At 42.6% G+C, this 20373-nt stretch overlaps 1 protein-coding gene across 2 annotated transcripts in view; it reads left to right on the plus strand.

Annotated features, from left to right (window-relative positions):
- PPM1H (protein phosphatase, Mg2+/Mn2+ dependent 1H) overlaps nucleotides 1–18129 on the plus strand; it is a 247660-nt gene extending 229531 nt beyond the window's left edge. Inside the window, exon 10 of one of the 2 annotated variants that reach the window (XM_087442091.1) lies at nucleotides 13134–13197. In XM_087442091.1, coding sequence (XP_087298217.1) covers nucleotides 13134–13182 — 49 coding nt within the window. In that variant the 3' untranslated portion in view covers nucleotides 13183–13197. Of the gene's footprint in view, nucleotides 1–13133; nucleotides 13198–13462 lie in introns of those variants that run through there. The other variant, XM_004429361.3, reaches the window with a different exon arrangement.
- The last annotated feature ends 2244 nt before the right edge of the window (nucleotides 18130–20373 follow it).

The raw sequence follows: 20373 nt of genomic DNA on the forward strand, positions 1-20373 counted from the left end.
TGAGGTCCTGAAGGGGCCTGTTTTACTTTGAGTTTTGCCAGGTTTGCCCGGTTTAGTCTAGAAATTTAGCAGGACAGAAAGAGGCAGCGCGCTGGCCCTGTGACAGGCAGCACTTCCGGGTTTTGCCGTTTGATCAGTTGGCTTTTATTTATGTTACGTGTAGGTTTTTTCTTTACCTTTTCTTCTCACTGACAGCCGTCCTCAACAAATTGCCAGCACTGTCCTCCTCTGATGACATCCTTCCCAGTGAGAAATTTCAAACAGCGTCTCCCCCTCCGGAGTGTGTTGTTGGGGAAGAGGTGGTTAGCATAGAGATATGTGTGTGAAGTTCTGACCCTCCCATCCTCTCGGGTGGAGTTGGGGTCAGATGAGCTGAGTGATCTTCTTGACCTCAGTGCATCTGCTGCTTTGAACTGTCTCGACAAAGGAACCAGAAAATTAAAAGGAGGCTTTGTGGACAAGCCTGAATATGTGCGGTGGGTTTTTTCCTTTCTTTCTTTCCTTTTTATTGGAGTATGCCCTCCAGTGTAGCAGGGCTGGCAGTTCCGTGAATCTTTGTGGGGTTATGAAATGAACCGTTCATAGAGAGTATACCAAGCTAACATCCTAGAGTCAGGTGCCTGGAAGTCATGGGGGTTGGACTGCACAGCCTGTAGTTCTCTATAATTCCAATAAGGTTCTCTTTTGAGGCCTAAACATCCTGCACAGTTTGGAGAGGGTGCTCAGAGGAAGGCCTGGAAGGGGTTTTCTGAGCAAGATGTCTGGGATTGACTAGCCCCTCTGTAAGACTGGAGGTTTGGTGGTGGGTCTCCTGGAAAGAATATTCAAAATGGAGGCCAGTATGTAAACAGTCAAAGAAGATGCTTAATATTTTGTCAGAAAGGAAGAAATTGTTAATGTTACTAAATGGGAAGGGTGTGGGCAAAGCTGAGAGGAACTAGGACTGAAGAACAGTTAAGATGACGTGAAAACATGGCGTGGATTCCCAACCCATGTGCCCAGGCAGAACTCTGCAAGGCTCTGCCCACTCCTTCACTTCCCAAAACCTGTCTGTGGAAACCTCGCCTTTGTAAGTTGGAGCTAATGACCCTCAGTCCCCCTGCCATGACAGTCGAGGGACTTATTATGGGGTATTAAATCTGTAAGTACCAATATACCATAAACTCCATCCAGCATTTCCTTAACAAGAGAAGGCTTCTTGATGGTCACGCTTCGAATGTCGTCCTTCACATCCGTGCTCTGACGGCTCAGCTGACTGTGTGCCTTGGTAAGGAAGAGACTAATCAGTGGAGAGATAGTAGTAAGACACCCGCCAACACTGACAGTGGGATCCTAATGCACGTATTAAATGCTAGTTTGTCTTACCTTGATAACATGAAATTTATTGTGGCAAAAGACAAGGGTTCTTCTCGTGAAATCCTTCTGTGAGTTAGCTGAACTCATTTCTACCAGTAGCATACCAACTCATTTCAAAAGCAGCGGTTTTGAAAAATTGCTTCAAATACAAAAAGGGGGTGTTCCCCCACTCCACCCCACCTCCATATCAATTACAGGTTTTAAGAACAAGTTCCCATGTTTGAAGACTAGATAAAATCTGCATTTTGCTTTCTTTTGCAATGTTGAGCATATACAGATCCCTGGGAATCTGGAAGTCAGCCTGCGATCCTGCCCATGGCAGCCTCTGAACAGCACCCAGCCAGGCCCATCTTTACTTCCTCAGGGCAGTTGATGTGGCCCTTGGAGCAGAGCTGTGTGGCCACTTAGCTGGGACATCGGGGCATTCTAAAGGGCTTGCCAGGGAGGACGGAGAAGGAAATGCTCTATTGTGTCCCCTCATATTGAAGTGTTGTTGTTTGGGATTCGAACTCCAAATAAACATGCACCACCTAAGAAACCAGAAGGCCGGCGCCAGGGGCAGAGAGGTGGACGAGGCCTGGCGGGTGCTCCCACAGCCTCTCCTGTGGGGGTGGGGAGCTCTCCCCAGTCCGTGACCTTGTGCCTGCGGGCACACAAAGCCACAGTGGGCACAGTGACAGTGTCGCGGACAGCAGCTGCCATGATTCCAGCATCTCAGGGTGTCCGCCTGAGTGGAGTGGCCGCACCCTGGGCAGAGGACAGAAGCTGGCCGGAGCAGTGAGCCTAAGACGGGCCTCCTCCAGGACGGGTGCTGGTTGTTCCCAGCACAACAAAGAGCCCCCTCCAAGCCATCCCCCACCTACCGGTCGCCAGAGATCCCTGCCTGCCAATGCTCCAAAGTTTGGGAGAGCCTTCTACCTCGTAAATCTCAGAGGCCTGCTCAGAATTCAGAGAGGATTCCTCCTCCTGTTCCCATCACTCTGTTACTGCGGGCCCTCGGCAGAGGGAGGCTGCCTTTTACATGCAAATACTTGGAACCCATTGATTCCCCAGTTCCTGCCGCCCACCTTCCCTCTTGTAAGACCCTGGCTGTACCATCCAAATGGCAAGTAGAAGTTCCCACCCTATTAGAACTATTAAAGACTTTAAGGCATGGTTACAGCCTGAGGCCTGAAGTGGACTTATTTTTGACACTCCAGGGCTGATTCAGATGTAGTCTTGTGGGAAACAGACTCTACAAGAGGTAGATGACTTAAGGCAAAACTCTTGGGGAGGTAAAAAGGCATTTTACGTCTGATGAGGAAAACAGTGGCTAGTGTTTACTGACCCCTGACCCAGTGCCCAGCGCTGCGCTGAGTGCTTTACGGAAGGCTCTGGTTTGTTCCTGGCGGGTGCCTTTGAGGCCTGCCCTATCATTATTCCAGGTTTTTAAGTAAGAAAAGAAAGGCTCCAAGAGGCTAGGGAATTTTTCCAGAGCCACCCGTCTGGGCAGTGGTAAAGCCAGGACTGGACGCCAGGCCCCCCAGGCCCACACCCCGAGCCCTTTGGGGCCTCCACTGAAGAAGTGAAAGGGCACGGCCGTGGCAAGGGCAGCAGAGACAACTTAGGGTCTCTTTCTCCGTTTCCTTCCAGCCTGATGTTAGTGTCAGAGGTTGTGAAAAGAGTGTCTGGCCCTCCCACAGTTCTTCAGCTCTCTTCCTTTTTGTTCTTCCCTCCCCTGCTGTCCTTTCTCTGCTCCCACCCCCTCAGAGCCCGAGGAAGCTTCTGAGCCAAGCCCTGTGACATGCGTCAGCTCAGATCCCTCTCCACAGCCAGTTCTTTCAGCAGAGCTTTGCTGGTCAATACTGAAAGCTTCAGCCAGAGAAGACAAATGTTCTCAAAATACAAAACTTGTCTCCAGGGAGACTCTTCCTGAGGAGAGAGTGAGTACTTCAAACCACTCCCGCAGTGCTCTGAGGCATTGTGTCATGGCCCTGCAGCTGCTCCATACCCAGCTTCCAGAACCCCCAGGCCCCTCAGCCTGCCTAGTGTTCCTGGCCAGTGTATAACGGAATCCATTCCCTTTCACTGCCTTCAGCTGCCCCATATTCTTCTTTGCTACTCTTCTGTATATTCTGTGCTTATATTCCACGGTTTGACTCAGATTTCCTCCTGCTGCTCCTTACACCCTCAGTCTATGGTACGTGTCCTTGTAGGCAGCCTCAGTACCAAAATCAGTAGAGCCCTCCTATTTTACTGCCACGTTAAGCAGTTTCTTTCATTGTCACAAAAACCAGGCAGCCCTTGACAGGTAGAAATTGGAGGAGAACAAAATGGGAGAGAGGAGAAGCGGGTCTTTCCCTCCAGAGAAAGTTGCTGCTTCTTGCACAGTCTTGATGGAAAGCATCCTCACAATGGTTTCGTGCCTGGGGCGAGTTGGATCTTGAATATGGATGCTAATGAGCTCCAGAATGGCTTCCAGCCTGGCTGGATATCAGAGCTGGGGCAAAAAACCTTCTCCCAAGAGCTGGTTCACAGTGGTGAAAAAAGTGTCATTGAAATAAAGTAACTCACAGAATGGCTTGAATAGTAAACTGCTAAAGCAGGAATTAGTGAACTGAAAGATATTACAGAGAGATTAAAAAAGAAACAAGATAGAAGTTGAAATCTGGAAGGTAAATTGAGAAGATCTAATAGGAGAAACTATAAAATTATGGAGAAAATATAAAAAAAAAGAGCAGAGGCAATATTCAAAAAGCTCATGGTTGAGAATTTTCCGGAATTAAATATCTTCTCAGATTGAAGGAATAAAACTAATTTCCACCCACGGTAAATAAAAAGGAATCCTCAGTGTTATGTCTTAGTGGAACTTCATACCAACATCAACAAAACAACAACAATAAAAATTTTAAAAGCTACCAATGAGAAAAGACATTTTCTTGTAAGGAAATGATACAAGGTAGACTTCTCCTCAACAAGAGAAGTCAGAAAAACAAATGGAATATTATCTCCAAACTGCCAAGGGAAAGTAACAGTCAATCTAGAATTCTGTACCCATTAAAGCTATCATCCAAGATTAAAGGCAAAAATAAACGTTTTTGTGGCCCAAAGACTGGATGAGTTCATCCCTCACGGACCACTGTTAAAAGAATTACTAAAAATGTACTTCAGCAGAAGGAAATCAAATCCAGAAGGAAAGTATGGACTTCAAAAAGCAAAGAAGTTAGTATGTTGGTTTATTTACATAAGTATAGATCAACTTATGTATAGATTACATAAGTAATGACAACTAATAGAGGCTTAGAAACAAGGTGAAATTAAAATCTAGGCAGTAACATGAAAGATGAAAGAAGGCATTCTAAGATCCTTTTATTTTCCAGAGTGGGACATAAATATTGATTAACTTACATATTAAAAACTTAGGCATAACTGCTAAAAGAACAGAAATAAACTATCACTTCTAAACCAGTAGAGGGAGAAAACAGGTATTAAAGAAAGCAACCAACCTGACAGAAAACAAGAATGAAGAAAAGAAAAGAATTTATTTCTATAATAAATAGAAAACATAAAATAGGTTATGTATATGTCTATGTATGAATGATGGCAAAAATAAGTTCAGATATGTCAGTTTTTACAATAAACATTTATCTCACATCTTAATAACTATGGGGTTAGATTTTATTTTAATCAGCCATGTACCACTAATGAAATATACTTAACATAATGCAAAGTTTAGAAGTCCTACTCTGCCTTGTGGATTTTATTATTCAAAAATATCAGGGTGAGAAGGGAGCATTGAAAATGACTGATTTCTTGCCTACGAGACTGAGGATAGCATAACTAAGGATGATAGATGGGGAAGTCCCACCTTGGAAATGAAAATAAGTTAACATTTATTGACTTCTTCCTAAGTCTTAATTGGGGCCTGCCAAGGAAATTAAGAAGGAGCCAGAGAGAAGAACTTGTACCATTTGTCATGGAAACCCAGACACAGGAGGAGAACTTGGAGTGTGTAATGGGTAGAAGCCCCTCCCCCCAAAAAATAAAAGGAGAATTCAAGAAGAAAAGATAGGAGACGTCAAGGATAAAGAAGATGGTGAGCAGTATCTTTGCTGGAGAATGATTGAGCAGAATGAGTATTGAGTATCAAGAAGAAGTTTTTAGGTCCAAGAGGCCAGATTAGTATGGTATTGGGCCTACTCTTAAGAGATTAAGGAAGAAAAAAAAGAAGTAGAAATTGAGGGAGCAAGAAGAGATTTCTGTCTCAGGAAGTTCAGCACCTATGGGAAGACAGAATGGGTGGTAAAGAGAAATGCAGGCTCAAGAGAAGTTACCTTGGAATAGGCAATAACCACTTTTAAGAATAAAACCTTAGTTATCTAGAGTCCTCAGGGAAATGAGTTTCCTGGGTAACCATCTTTTCTAGGTGGCCTAATGCTGCTTTTTAAAATACCAAAGCTAATTTTGACTATTTTTAAATGCCCAAAGTCACCAGCAATAGCAGTGTCGGGGTGGTCTCTTGCCTTTTACTATGAATGATAGTCTTTCATGACTTAAATGGACGTGGTTTAACCTTGTTTGATCTCTCAGTTACTGCCCTGTGAGTGCAGCACCTGTTGAGGCCTGGAGGACTCTTTGCCTCTGGACTAGCCACAGAGAACTTTCTTGAGTTCTTTTGTCTGTTCTTTGACATCTTGGAGTATCTTTCTTTTACTGTTGGCTGTCTTTTCTTGTAACTTGCCATAATTTTTTGTATCTAGTCTGCTCATGCGCTGGGTTGAGGCGTGTCCAGCCCTGACAGATGAATCTACTCAGTATATGGACTCAGCCAGGTTTCTGAACTTGAGAGGCTAAGGTCCAGACCCTGGTCAGTCACCAGGATAATCACCGTCCCCCTGATATTGCTGGTAGCCTTTCCCTGTGTGGTTCTGGCTCAGAGAGACAATCTCCTATAAAACCAAGAGTAACCTGGGGTAAGCGTCTGAGAGACTTTCCTAATATAGTACATGAGCTGTGCTCTGTGGATTTGGGAACAGTTATCTGGCTCTTTAGCCAGAGACCTCTTTGGAGTCCTCTCTCTTTTATTTCCTGATCTCAGTGGGAGGAGTACCCTCAGAGAGGGCTGACTGGCTGCGTCTTCCCTCGAGGGTAACTCAGCGATTTCTGCCTCACAACTGATTAATTCTCTCAATACAGATAGAAAAAGAGGATGTCTCTCCTACCCACCTACCTCCCATCCTTCAGGAGGAAAGGCATTTATTTTATATTAACTAAAACAGCCTCTCCTCTGCCACCTCTAGTGTGTGCTACACTTCTCTCGCTACCTGGGCTGGACGAGTAGACTTGAGTCAAGGACTTTCCAGTCAGGTGCTGTGTAATGACGTTTCGGTCAACGACAGATCACATACGCGACGGTGGTCCCGTAAGATCAGTACCATATACCCTAGGTGTGTTGTAGGCTGTACCATCTAGATTTGTGTAAGTACTCTCTGTGATGTTCGCACAACGATGAAATCACCTAACGAAACATTTCTCAGAACGTATAGCCATCGTTGCGCGATGCACGACTGTACAACCTGGAGTCTTTACAATCCTGAGATCCTTTGCTACAGACCTTGTTCTTAAATCTAACAACGGGGCTAGGGTGCAGGTCTCTTTTTAACGTGCGAGTCAGTAAATCCATAAGGGCTTTTAAGAGAAGAAATGGGAGAGGTTTGTGGTGTTCTAAATTCCATAACTCACTGTTCTGAAGGCAAGGCAGAGACGTTCCAAGTGGGGAAAGGCCACTAGTAATAGCAAGGTGGTGTGATTTCCAAGGGGCCTTCCTTACGGGGTGACATTTATTATCTTGTTGATTTACCAGCATCTGGCTTTTAGCCTTTCAGGTTCAGAAACTGGTTTAATCAACATACAAAGAGCAGATTCATTATCAGAGCTGGGCTCACCTGAACCAAACTTACAACACTGATTTGCGAACCCAAGTGCCAGGTGACGTTTATACAGAGAAATATAACTGACTGATATCCTTAAAGTACAAATGACTAGCTCATTCTTTCCTGTAGGAAAGGCAGGCAGGGCGGGCAGATCACACAGGGCGGCAGATCACAGTCAGGTCATTTGATCATGAAATCAGAATAAAAGTAAATCATATATGTTTAATGGCATAGGCTAAGAGAGCAGTCCATCCACACTAAATACTGTCCTAAAGTGGCACTCAATTTCTTTGAAGTCTGTCAGTTAAGACTCTCTCTGCCCTGATCACTATTTGGGTAAACACCCACCAATGTTTTGTCTCATTTTTTAAAGCCTCAAGGCTAACCCTGGCCCACACCCACCCAGATCACCTCCCACATTAGTCTGTCTCTAGATTTTAATACTTTCTTTTCTTTTTTTTTGGCCATATGGTTATTTTTTTTTTTAATTTTTTGTTTATTGCAGTAACATTGGTTTATAACATTGTAAAAATTTCAGGTGTACATCATTGTACTTCTATTTCTGCATAGATTACATCATGTTCACCACCCAAATACTAATTACAACCCATCACCACACACATGTACCGAATTATCCCTTTCACCCTCCTTCCTCCCCTCTTCCCCTCTGGTAACCACCAATCCAATCTCTGTCCCTATGTGTTTGTTTATTGTTGTTATTATCTACTACTTAATGAAGGAAATCATACAGTATTTGACCTTCTCCCTCTGACTTATTTCACTTTGCATAATACCCTCAATGTCCATCCATGTTGTCACAAATGGTTGGATTTCATCGTTTCTTATGGCTGAGTAGTATTTTTTTTTATTTTCTTTTTTTTTTTAATGTTATGTATATTTTATCACAGTGTTTTTTTTTTTGTTTTTGTTTTTGTTTGTTTATTGCAGTAACATTGGTTTATAACATTGTAAAACTTTCAGGTGTACATCATTGTACTTCTATTTCTGCATGGACTACATCATGTTCACCACCAAAATACTAATTACAACCCATCACCACACACATGTACCGAATTATCCCTTTCACCCTCCTCCCTCCCCTCTTCCCCTCTGGTAACCACCAATCCAATCTCTGTCCCTATGTGTTTGTTTATTGTTGTTATTATCTACTACTTAATGAAGGAAATCATACGGTATTTGACCTTCTCCCTCTGACTTATTTCACTTTGCATTATACCCTCAATGTCCATCCATGTTGTCACAAATGGCTGGATTTCATCGTTTCTTATGGCTGAGTAGTATTCCATTGTGTATATATACCACAGCTTCTTTATCCATTCATCCCTTGATGGGCACTTAGGTTGCTTCCAAGTCTTGGCTATTGTGAATAAGGCTGCAATGAACACAGGGGTGCATGTACCTTTGCAAATTGGTGTTTTCAAGTTCTTTGGATAAATACCCAACAGTGGAATAGCTGGATCATATGGTAGTTCTATCCTTGCTTTTTTGAGGAATCTCCATACAGTTTTCCATAGTGGCTGGACCAGTTTGCACTCCCACCAGCAGTGTATGAGAGTTCCCTTCTGTCCACATCCTCTCCAACACATGTTGTTTCCTGTCTTGTTAATTATAGCCATTCTGACGGGCGTGAGGTGATATCTCATTGTAGTTTTGATTTGCATTTCCCTGATAGTTAGTGATTTTGAACATCTTTTCATGTGCCTGTTGGCCATCTGTATATCTTCTTTGGAGAAATGTCTGTTCAGGTCTTTTGCCCATTTTTTAATTGGGTTGTTAGTTTTTTTGGTGTTGAGATGCATGAGTTCTTTATATATTTTGGAGATTAAGCCCTTATCAGATGTATGGTTTGCAAATATCTTCTCCCAATTGTTAGGTTGTCTTTTCGTTTTGTTGATGGTTTCCTTTGCTGTGCAGAAGATTTTAGTTTGATGTAGTCTCATTTGTTTATTTTTTCTATTGTTTCTCTTGCCCGGTCAGAGGTGGTGCTTGAAAATATGTTGCTAAGACCGATGTTGAAGAGTGTACTGCCTGTTTTCTTCTAGAACTTTCACAGTTTCAGGTCTTACATTCAAGTCTTTAATCCATTTAGAGTTAATTTTTGTGTATGGTGTAAGGTAAGGGTCTACTTTGATTTTTTTGCATATGGCTATCCAGTTTTCCCAACACCATTTGTTGAAGAGACTTTCTTTTCCCCATTGTATGTTCTTGGCTCTTTTGTCAAAGATTAGCTGTCCATAGATGTGTGGGTTTATTTCTGGGCTTTCGATTCTATTCCATTGATCTGTGTGTCTGTTTTTGTGCCAGTACCATGCTGTTTTGGTTACTATAGCTTTGTAGTATATTTTGAAATCAGGGAGTGTGATACCTCCAGCTTTGTTCTTTTTTCTCAGGATTCCTTTAGCTATTCAGGATCTTTTGTTGTTCCATATAAATTTTAGGATTCTTTGTTCTATTTCTGTGAAAAATGTTGTTGGAACTTTGATAGGGATTGCATTGAATCTATAGATGGCTTTAGGAAGTATGGACATCTTAACTATGTTACTTCTTCCAATCCAAGAGCACAGAATATCTTTCCATTTCTTTGTGTCTTCTTCAATTTCTTTCAGAAATGTTTTATAGTTTTCAGTGTACAGATCTTTCACCTCTTTGGTTAAGTTTATTCCTAGGTATTTTATTCTTTTTGTTGCAATTGTAAATGGGATGGTATTCTTAATTTCTCTTTCTGCTACTTCGTTGTTGGTGTACAGAAATGCAACTGATTGTTGATTTTGTATCCTGCAACTTTACCATATTCCTTTATTACTTCTAAAAGTTTTCTGGTGGATTCTTTAGGGTTTTCTATATATAAAATCATGTCATCTGCAAATAGTGACAGTTTCACTTCTTCCTTTCCAATTTGGATCCCTTTTATTTCTTTCTCTTGCCTGATTGCTCTGGCTAGGACTTCCAATACTATGTTAAATAGGAGTGGTGACAGTGGGCATCCTTGTCTGGTTCCTGTTCTTAGAGGGATAGCTTTCAGTTTTTCACCATTGAGGATGATATTAGCTGTGGGTTTCTCATATATGGTCTTTATTATGTTGAGGTACTTTCCTTCTATACCCATTTTATTCAGAGTTTTTATCATAAATGGATGCTGAATCTTGTCAAATGCTTTCTCTGCATCTATTGAGATGATCGTGTGATTTTTGTTCTTCATTTTATTAATGTGGTGTATTACGTTGATTGATTTGTGAATGTTAAACCATCCCTGCACACCTGGAATAAATCCCACTTGATCATGGTGTATAATCTTTTTAACGTATTGTTGTATGCTATTTGCTAGTATTTTGTTGAGGATTTTTGCATCGATGTTCATCAGTGATATTGGCCTGTAATTTTCTTTTTTTGTGTTGTCCTTGTCTGGTTTTGGTATCAGGGTAATGTCAGCTTCGTAGAATGAGTTAGGGAGCTTCCCTCCCTCCTCAATTTTTTGGAAGTTTGAGAAGGATAGGTATTAAGTCTTCTTTGAATGTTTGGTAGAATTCACCAGGGAAGCCGTCTGGTCCTGGACTTTTATTTTTGGGGGGGTTTTTGATTACTGTTTCGATCTCCTTACTGGTGATTGGTCTATTCAAATTCTCTACTTCTTCTTGATCCAGTTTTGGAAGGTTGTATGATTCTAAGAATTTATCCATTTCTTCCAGATTGTTGAATTGCTTGGCATATAGCTTTTCATAGTATTCTTTTATAATCTTTTGTATTTCTTTTTTTTTTTTTTTTTTTTTTTTTTTTTTAAAGATTTTATTTATTTATTTTTCCCCCAAAGCCCCAGTAGATAGTTGTCTGTCATAGCTGCACATCCTTCTAGTTGCTTTATGTGGGACGCAGCCTCAGCATGGCGGGAGGAGCGGTGCGTCGGTTCACACCCGGGATCCGAACCCGGGCCGCCGGCAGCCGAGCGCACGCACTTAACCGTTAAGCCACAGGGCCGGCCCTATAATCTTTTGTATTTCTGAGGTGTCTGTTGTAACCTCTCCTCTTTCATTTCTGATTTTACTTATTTGTGCCTTCTCTCTTTTTTTCTTGGTGAGTCTAGCTAAAGGTTTGTCAATTTTGTTGATCTTTTCAAAGAACCAGCTCTTGGTTTTATTAATTTTTTCTTTTTTTGGTCTCTATTTCATTTATTTCTGCTCTGATTTTTATTATTTCCCTTCTTCTACTGATTTTGGGCTTTGTTTGTTCTTCTTTTTCCAGTTCCTTTAGGTGCATTGTTAGATTGTTTATTTGAGATTTTTCTTGTTTGTTGAGATAGGCCTGTATCGCTATAAACTTCCCTCTTAGAACCGCTTTTGCTGTATCCCATAAATTCTGGCATGTCGTATTTTCATTTTCATTTGTCTCCAGGTATTTTTTGATTTCTTCTTTGATTTCTTCGTTAACCCAGTCGTTGTTCAGTAGCATTTTGTTTAATCTCCATGTATTTGTGGCTTTTCTGATTTTCTTCCTATAGTTGATTTCTAGTTTCATACCGTTGTGGTCAGAAAAGATGCTTGGTATTATTTCAATCTTCTTAAATTTATGGAGACTTGTTTTGTGGCCTAATATGTGATCAATCCTGGAGAATGTTCCATGTGCATTTGAGAAGAACGTGTATTCTTCGGTTTTTGGATGGAATGCTCTGTATATATCTACTAGGTCCATCTGTTCTAGTGTGTCGTTTAAGGCCAATGTTTCCTTATTGATCTTCTGTTTGGATGATCTATCCGTTGGTGTAAGTGGTGTTAAAGTCCCCTACTATTATTGTGTTACTGTCTATTTCTGTTTTTATGTCTGTTAATAATTGCTTTATATATTTAGGTGCACCTACATTGGGTGCGTAGATATTTACAAGTGTTATATCCTCTTGTTGGATTGTTCCCTTGATCATTATGTAATGCCCTTCTTTGTCTCTTTTTACAGTTTTTGTTTTAAAGTCTATTTTGTCTGATATGAGTACTGCTACCCCAGCTTTCTTTTCATTGCCATTTGCGTGGAGTATCTTTTTCCATCCCTTCACTTTCAGTTTGTGAGTGTCTTTAGGTCTGAAGTGTGTCTCTTGTATGCAGCGTATATATGGGTATTGTTTTTTTATCCAGTCAGCCACCCTATGCCTTTTAATTGGAGCAGGTCATTTGATCATGAAATCAGAATAAAAGTAAATCATATATGTTTAATGGCATAGGCTAAGAGAGCAGTCCATCCACACTAAATACTGTCCTAAAGTGGCACTCAATTTCTTTGAAGTCTGTCAGTTAAGACTCTCTCTGCCCTGATCACTATTTGGGTAAACACCCACCAACGTTTTGTCTCATTTTTTAAAGCCTCAAGGCTAACCCTGGCCCACACCCACCCAGATCACCTCCCACATTAGTCTGTCTCTAGATTTTAATACTTTCAATCAGCTTATAGCATAGTCATTCTTTTCCTTTGAATTTACAGTTTAAATCTCAATGAGCGATCTTGTTTGCAAACTCTTGGGGGATCCCTCACTGTACCCACATTGGCCAAGACAAGAGGGTGGCACTGATAAGGGGAGCTGGGGCAGCTCACCCTCACCAAGGCTCATCGGTCACTTACCAAAAATCCCCTTCACATTTTTACTATATTCCTATGCTATGTATACTGTTATTGATATTTCTCTTTCAATCAACTCACTTTTTAGAAACAAATTTATTTTAAAAGGAGATTTACCCCTACCATAAATGGAAAATGACTATCCTGTGTCCTAAAAGGAATACGGCCCTAAAAATAAGCATATTGAAAACAAAAGCTCTTCTTTTTCCCCATGTACCCTTTTGGCTGGACACTGCTTGCCATGGAAAGCTCTGAGCCTGAGCGGATCCGTGTTAAACATACACTAGCACCAAACTGAGGGTCTCCTTGACATCATCAAAAACCTCAAGAGGACTGAGCAGCGGAACAATTGAGGAGGTTATTTAATGTACGTGGTACCTTGTCCATCTAACACCTAAACAGTAATCTCACGTGAGGCGTCCCACATTTTGGGGAAAGTGACCTATGCTTTTTGTGAGTTTAAGGGTGTTTGAGAACTGTTCACACAGCTGTAGTGATGCCTCCTTCCCAGCGTCGCCCAACTCCAGACTCTGCCTGATGCCACGCTGACTGGCTCATTCCTGCTTCTCCCTGCACAGGTACACACTGGCGGCTCAGGACCTGGTGATGCGTGCCCGCGGCGTCCTGAAGGACAGAGGATGGCGGATATCCAATGACCGACTGGGCTCAGGAGACGACATCTCTGTATATGTCATTCCTTTAATACATGGAAACAAGCTGTCATGAAAACGGCCCAGGGCATTGGGAGGACAGCAAGGGAGAAAGCTGGGATGCTTCTTGGCACGGCAGGCTGGGAAGGGCCCCCGCAGAGTTCCAGGGGACGCCACCTCTTCCCAGCCCAGGTGGGGAGTCTGCTGCCAAGAGGCCTCGGGCTGTGCTTCAAGAGGACTCTTAGGCTTCAGTTTCCTCTTTGCTAACAGGCCTAGATACTCAACAAGAGCGCAACAGGAAGGCTGCTACTGAGTGCTGTATTTCCTTTGGTTCCTTTCATAGGCCTCCTCGGTGGTCGCTGCCTGTTTCGGGCACATACATCATATTTATTTTGTCTAGAGTAGCTGGGGCAGCCGTTTTCAGGTATAACTGGCAGAAGACTCTTCGGCCTGTCAAGCTGCCAACTTCTCTACGGGTTAAAAGTGCTGCATTGGAAAGTTGGGGGTCACGCCTCGGAAAGTGTAAGCACCCACCTTCTAGTAAGCCTGAGATTTATTTCAGGGAACGCTATCTGTGTGTGTGTGTGCACGTGTGTGTGTGTCTTTATTCTTTTATGGTGATGGTGGGGTGAGGCGAGATTTTTTCTTTTTTTGATACTCCTTGAATCTTCATTGTTTTCCTTCCACAGAACAGGCTTGGACTTTCCAAACCCTTGCTGAGGAATGTGTGTGTCAAAGTCTGGCCCAGGCTGTCCCCATACCCAGTAGCCCAGACCACCCAGGCAGCCTTCTGGAGAAGTGCCCTGGCTGAGAGAGGGCAGTCTTTGTTGTGTAACAATTTGTACCTGAGTTGCATTTTCTCACCAAATCAGTGTGTTTTCATGAAGATATGGGTGTTCATTGCACCAACGGTTCCTCTCTTGTCTTTAAGGGTCCCCCTTGTGTGGCTTGAGGTTTCTCTCTGAGAGTCTGGGTTTTCGTTTCTGGAATGGTTGGCCCTCCCCCACCTGCTGTGCCGTGGGGACACAGGTGAAGCAGTGTTTAATAGAGCAGTTTAGGAAGTTCCCTGTGTCACTCAGTTCACCTCACCTCCTTTGAGAAGCGTTCCTCCATTTTGGATCAGGGTTCTGTGGGCCGTGACTGTCCCCAAGCCCACTCCCAACAATGAGGAAACATCAGAGTTCTGTCAAGAGCAGCAGTTCTACTCTCCTCATCCTCTTTGGGCAAGTCCCACTCAGAATGGCTGTTTGATCAAAGTGGATTTGAAGTGGGTTGACTGGTCATTCTCATGCTATGTGCCCTGTTCTTTCTCCACGGAATCACGTCCCAGCCACCCAAGAACTGAGACCCTGTTCCCACTGTCACTTCACCCCTGAGTGTTCCTCACAAGAGCAGCAGCGACAGAAGCAGCGGACACTAGATCTACCCGCTGCTTCTCTGCCGGGAGGGATCACAAAACACATTTTTAGACAGCACTTTTCTCTCTCAGGCAGACCACTGCTCTGCACTAGGGGGCCTTGTAGAGCAACATCCAGTCTTCCTGCAGACCTGTGGTGTCTTCACCATCTTGACAACTTTGTGTAATTAAAACATCCTTCCCACTCAATAAAGAAAAAGGTCATTGGTGTGATCCCCAGAAATGCTAGAGAGCCGATTCCAGTTCTCACGTTTGTTTGAATCCCTTCCCCAGAGGAGAGGAGAGAAACCTTTCCTCCGGGAGAGTGTATTGCCTGCATTCCTCGAGTTGTAGCTATTTCCTTAGGAAAGGCCTGAAGCCTTCCTACTCAGGAATGAATTCATCCACAGTGTGGAAACAATGCCCTGTCTGGCCGGTGAAGTATTGTGGGAGTTCACCCACCAGGTGTTTGCCAAAACGTTGCCTGGGAAGAACTGGACTACCACCAGGAGTCATCTTCCTCTGACAGCTTCCCTCCTTCTTCAGTAAATCTTAGCTATCCTGAACATCTCTGTGGGGAGAAGTCTGTGGTAAAGCATTTGCTTCTCTGGCACAATATGATGCTATGGGAAAACGTGCAGGCACCCTGCAGCAGTGTGGTCCACTTTCTGTTCCCGCGCTGGATCTCAGAGTCACGTACACATTGGAAACTTGAGAAAGTTGTTATGGAGGACTGATCCGCCACAATCTTTGGGAAGCTGTCCTCACAAGCAATCACCTCTCTCCCGTGTTCCCATTGCCTTTCTTTGTTTCCTTTCCTGGGCTTCTCGCTGGGTCCTACCTTGAGCTTCTCTATCCAGCCACCAGAGTCAGAGTTTGGCTGTAGGCATCATATCAATGTCACGACAACCTTCTCAATTCACCAATTCATTTACTGCCAAGGCATGTCTCAGGAAAAACTCTGGAACCCCCTTATTCACTTTACCCTAAAGTCTTGAGCATTTAGTCCTGCTGGTTTTAGTTAAGAGAGGTATCTGGCAATTCTTTTCATAAGCCCCCTTGGGTGGAAAGATCTTACTAGCAAGCTGAAGCCATGTTTCTGTTTGAGGGGTGGGAGGAAAACAACAAATGAGATGAATGAATCAAATGTGGAAAAATGGTTTGTTAATGCCCGTAGCAGATCTACTGAGCACTGATATTGCTCTGTGAATTGAGCTTCCCTGCTTTTGGCCTTATTTTTCACCCAGGCCCCATGGCATTCCATCCCAGGGCAGCAACTGTGTCTATATAATGGGTCAGCCCTTGGAGTATTCCTGGAAAGGTCAAAAGGCAACATGCTCAAAATTCTGCAGAATATATTTATACATGGGTCTGAAATCTTATGTAACTGACTTATAGCCAAATCCGCTTGCCCTAATGGCCTCACAGGAAGTCTTGTTTAATAAAAAGCTTTTGATTTCCTAGTCAAGTCTTTATGGTTGTCTTGGGGTGCGTGTGGCCACTTCCTCTAATGAAAGGCTCTTTCAGTTCTAAACCTCTTTGCTGGGCTGGCCCCTGCTCTTCGGAATATTTGGAGACACTCTTTTCCTTAAAGGGAGCAAACTCGCACTCTATCCACGCTCTGCAGCATTGTGCCAGGCAACACGCAAACCTTTGTTCTCGTAACACCTGAAATCAGAACAGCACCAGCAGCCAGAGGGGTGGAGGGTGTGTTCTGTGGTGGCCGTGCTTAGCCAACGGCTGTTCTTGGGGCGGGAAGGGAGAAGTGAAAGTACTCAGCTGTCTAAAGCCAAAAAAGTGGGCATTTTAGTTATTTCCCACAGTATACAGCTTTGGGGAATTTGGGGTGTTTAATTTTTTAATTCCTAGTAACTTACCTCCTCCACGGGGCTGCGTGCAGTCAGCTGTGCTCACCCTCTGCTTCCTCCTCTGAGTATTCACTCACTTCTCAGGAAGCGTCGTGATGACTGTGGGCAGGGATGAGAGTCCCAGTACTCAGGGCTGGCCTCAGATCTTGGCCGTTCGGTGAGGGTGTTCAATTTACTAAGAGCACAGGCATGGAAACTCTCGGGAAAAATCTCCCAGATCTTTAAAATTCCTATTCTCCTCTTGGTCTCACCTCCTTCCTCATCTGCCCATCAACTTTATTTAGAAGGCCTCCGGTGCTCAGTGTTTGCTTTCCACCACACTTTGAGGATCTAACCTTTCCTTAAGTGACCCAGCGGCTCCATTGTTTTCTGAGTGACTGTGTTAGGCTTTTATGAGTCTATTTTCAGTAAGTTAGTGCTTCTGGGACACCTGAGAAAGCAGTGAGAGTCATTTTCTGTGCAGAGAACAACCGGGCTGACCCTCAAAGTTACCAGATCTAAGAAAATCGTGAAACAGTCTCTGGCCACAGGACAGAATTTTACATTAGGAACTTGGGTTTTTGAGGACTTAGAATTGCAGAGAAATGTTGCAGCCTGCACGCCATAGCCCACCTTGCTGAGCAGACTTTGGTTTTGTGTGGGCGATGTGGCTTCTGTGTGTATACTGGGATTTTTCAAAAGACACTAGCTGAGCAGCTGACTTGCCTCTTGTGTGAGCACCATGGGGCTCTATGTCACGTCTGAGGGCCAGTCTGCGAGTACTGCTCTTTGTAATCCGCGATGGTATCTGTGTAAATAGCTTTCATTTTTCCTCTGCGTGTTAGATGAAGTTTTGTTCATGTAGCGACCAGGTAGACAGTGACCAAATGAGGCTGTAAATGTGCTGTTGTTTCCTACCGTGATGTACTTGAAGGAGAACCTCGTGTCCTCCACTCTTCCAATCTTCCGGAGTACTCTGTGTTTGTTCTGGGAGTTCTGAGGTTACTCTTTCTCTCCTGTTTTGCCTCCATTTTGTTTGTTTCTTCTGGAGACCCTGGGAGGCCCCCAGTGGAGATCATTTGTAAGGAATGTATCATAAGGTGTGGGTTTCCAAAAATACCCTACGTACAGTGAATGAGAGGAATCTGCCTGAAAATGGTTTCAGAACTGTGTACCTTTATGTTTGTGATTGTGAAACCTTGACTTTTGTAACCCAAAAATGAAAACTGTTCAGTAAAGGGGATCTATTTTGTGTGTTTTGAAACTTAGGTGCAATGTTCCCTGGAAAAAGCTGAAGAAATGTATATGCTTGATGACATTTTAAAATAAAAAATATATATATGTATATAGGACACCTTTAGCAAAATTTCTGCGTGTCATTTCTTTTAATTCATTGTGAAGTGTCTTCATATCGGGTAGTGGAATGATATGAGTGTCATGGCCTGTGTGGAGTTATCAACTGTGAAAATCAAGAGGGAATGGATGCCAACACTATAAATCTTCACAGGACTAGCAGTAAAGGCCGTACAGCTCAACAATGCCTCTAGAAGAACCACCGTGGATATTATTCCCAAGAAGTTTTTTTTTTTAACTGAGATATAATTGACATACAACATTATATTAGTTTCAGGTGTACAACATAATGATTTGATATTTGTATATATTGCAAATGATCACCACAGTAAGTCTAGTTAACATCTGTCACCAAACATAGTTACAGAATTTTTTTTCCTTGTGATGAGAACTTTTAAGATCTATTCTCAGCAAATTTCAAATATGTAATACAGTATTATTAATGATAGTTGCCATGCTCTACATTACATCTCCATAACTTACTTTATAATTGGAAGTTTGTACCTTTTGACCCCTCTCACCCATTTCGCCCACCCCCACCAACCCCCTCTGGCAAGCACCAATCTGTTCTCTGTATCTGTGAGCTTCTTTGTTTAAGATTCCACGTATAAATGAGATCATATGGTATTTGTCTGTCTCTGTCTGACTTATTTCACTTAGCATAATGCCCTCAGAGTCCATCCATGTTGTCACAAATGGCAGGATTTCCTTTTTTTTTTGGCCTAATAATATTCCATCTTGTGGCCTAATAATATTCCATATATGTATACCACATTTTCTTTATCCGTTCATCCGTTGATGGACATTTAGGTTGTTTCTATGTCTTGGCTATTGTAAACAATGCTGCAATGAACATGGGGGTGTATATATCTTTATGAGTTAGCATTTTTGTTTTCTTTGAATAAATACCCAGAAGTGGAATTGATGGATCATATGGCAGTTCTATTTTTCAACTTTTTGAGGAACCTCCATACTGTTTTCCATAGTGACTGCACCAATGTACATTCCCACCAGCAGTGCACAAGTGTTCCCTTTTCTCCACATCTGCACCAACACTTATTTGTCTTTTTTGATAATAGCCATTCTAACAGGTGTGAGGTGATACTGTGGTTTTGATTTACATTTCCCTGATGATTAGTGATATTGAGTATCTTTCCACATACCTGTTGGCCCATCTATATGTCTTTTTTGGAAAAATGTCTATTCAGATCCTCTGCCCATTTTTTAATCGGATAGTTTGTTGTTGTTGTTTTAAATTGAGTTGTATGAGTTCTTTATATATTTTGGATATTAACCCCTTATCAGATATATGATTTGCAAATATTTTCTCCCATTCAGTAGGTTGCCTTTTCATTTTGTTGATGGTTTCCTGTGCTGTGCAGAAGTTTTTACTTTGATGTGGTCCCACTCATTTGTTTTTGCTTTTGTTACCTTTGCTTTTCATGTCAAATCCAAAAGATCATTGCAAAGACCGATGTCAAGGAGCTTGCTGCCTAGGTTTTCTTCTAGGAGTTTTATAGTTTCAGGTCTTACATTTAGGTCTTTAAACCATTTTAAGTTAATTTTTGTGTATTGTGTAAGTAGTGGTCCACTTTCATTCTTTTGCATGTGGCTATCCAGTTTTCCCACCACCATTTATTTATTTTTTTATTTTTTGAGAGGAAGATTAGCCCTGAGCTAACACCTGTTGCCAATCCTTCTCTTTTTTGCTGATTAAGATTGGCCCTGGACTAACATCCATGCCCATCTTCCTCTACTCTATGTGGGACACCTGCCGCAGCATGGCTTGATGAGCAGTGCGTAGATTCACGCCTGGGATCCGAACCTGGGAACCCCCGGCCGCCAGAAGCGGAGCGTGTGAACTTAACCACTGTGCCACCAGGCTGGCCCCCTCCCCAGCATTTATTGAAGAGACTGTCCTTTCTACATTGTATATTCTTGGCTACTTTGTCGTAAAGTAATTGACCATATTTGGATGAGTTTATTTCTGGGCTCTCTATTCTGTTCCATTGATCTATGAGTCTGTTTTTATGCCAATACCATACTGTTTAATTACCATAGCTTTGTAATATAGTGTGAAATCAGGGTGTGTGGTGCCTCCAGCTTTTTTCTTCTTTCTCAAGAATGCTTTGGCTATTCAGGGTCTTTTGTGGTTCCATACAAATTTTAGGATTGTTTGTTCTATTTCTGTCATTTGAATTTTGATAGGGATTGCATTGAATCTGTAGATTGGTTTGGGTAGT

This window comes from Ceratotherium simum, chromosome 17 (assembly GCF_057802395.1).
Source record: "Ceratotherium simum simum isolate JZ-2026a chromosome 17, ASM5780239v1, whole genome shotgun sequence".
Lineage (NCBI taxonomy): Eukaryota > Metazoa > Chordata > Mammalia > Perissodactyla > Rhinocerotidae > Ceratotherium > Ceratotherium simum.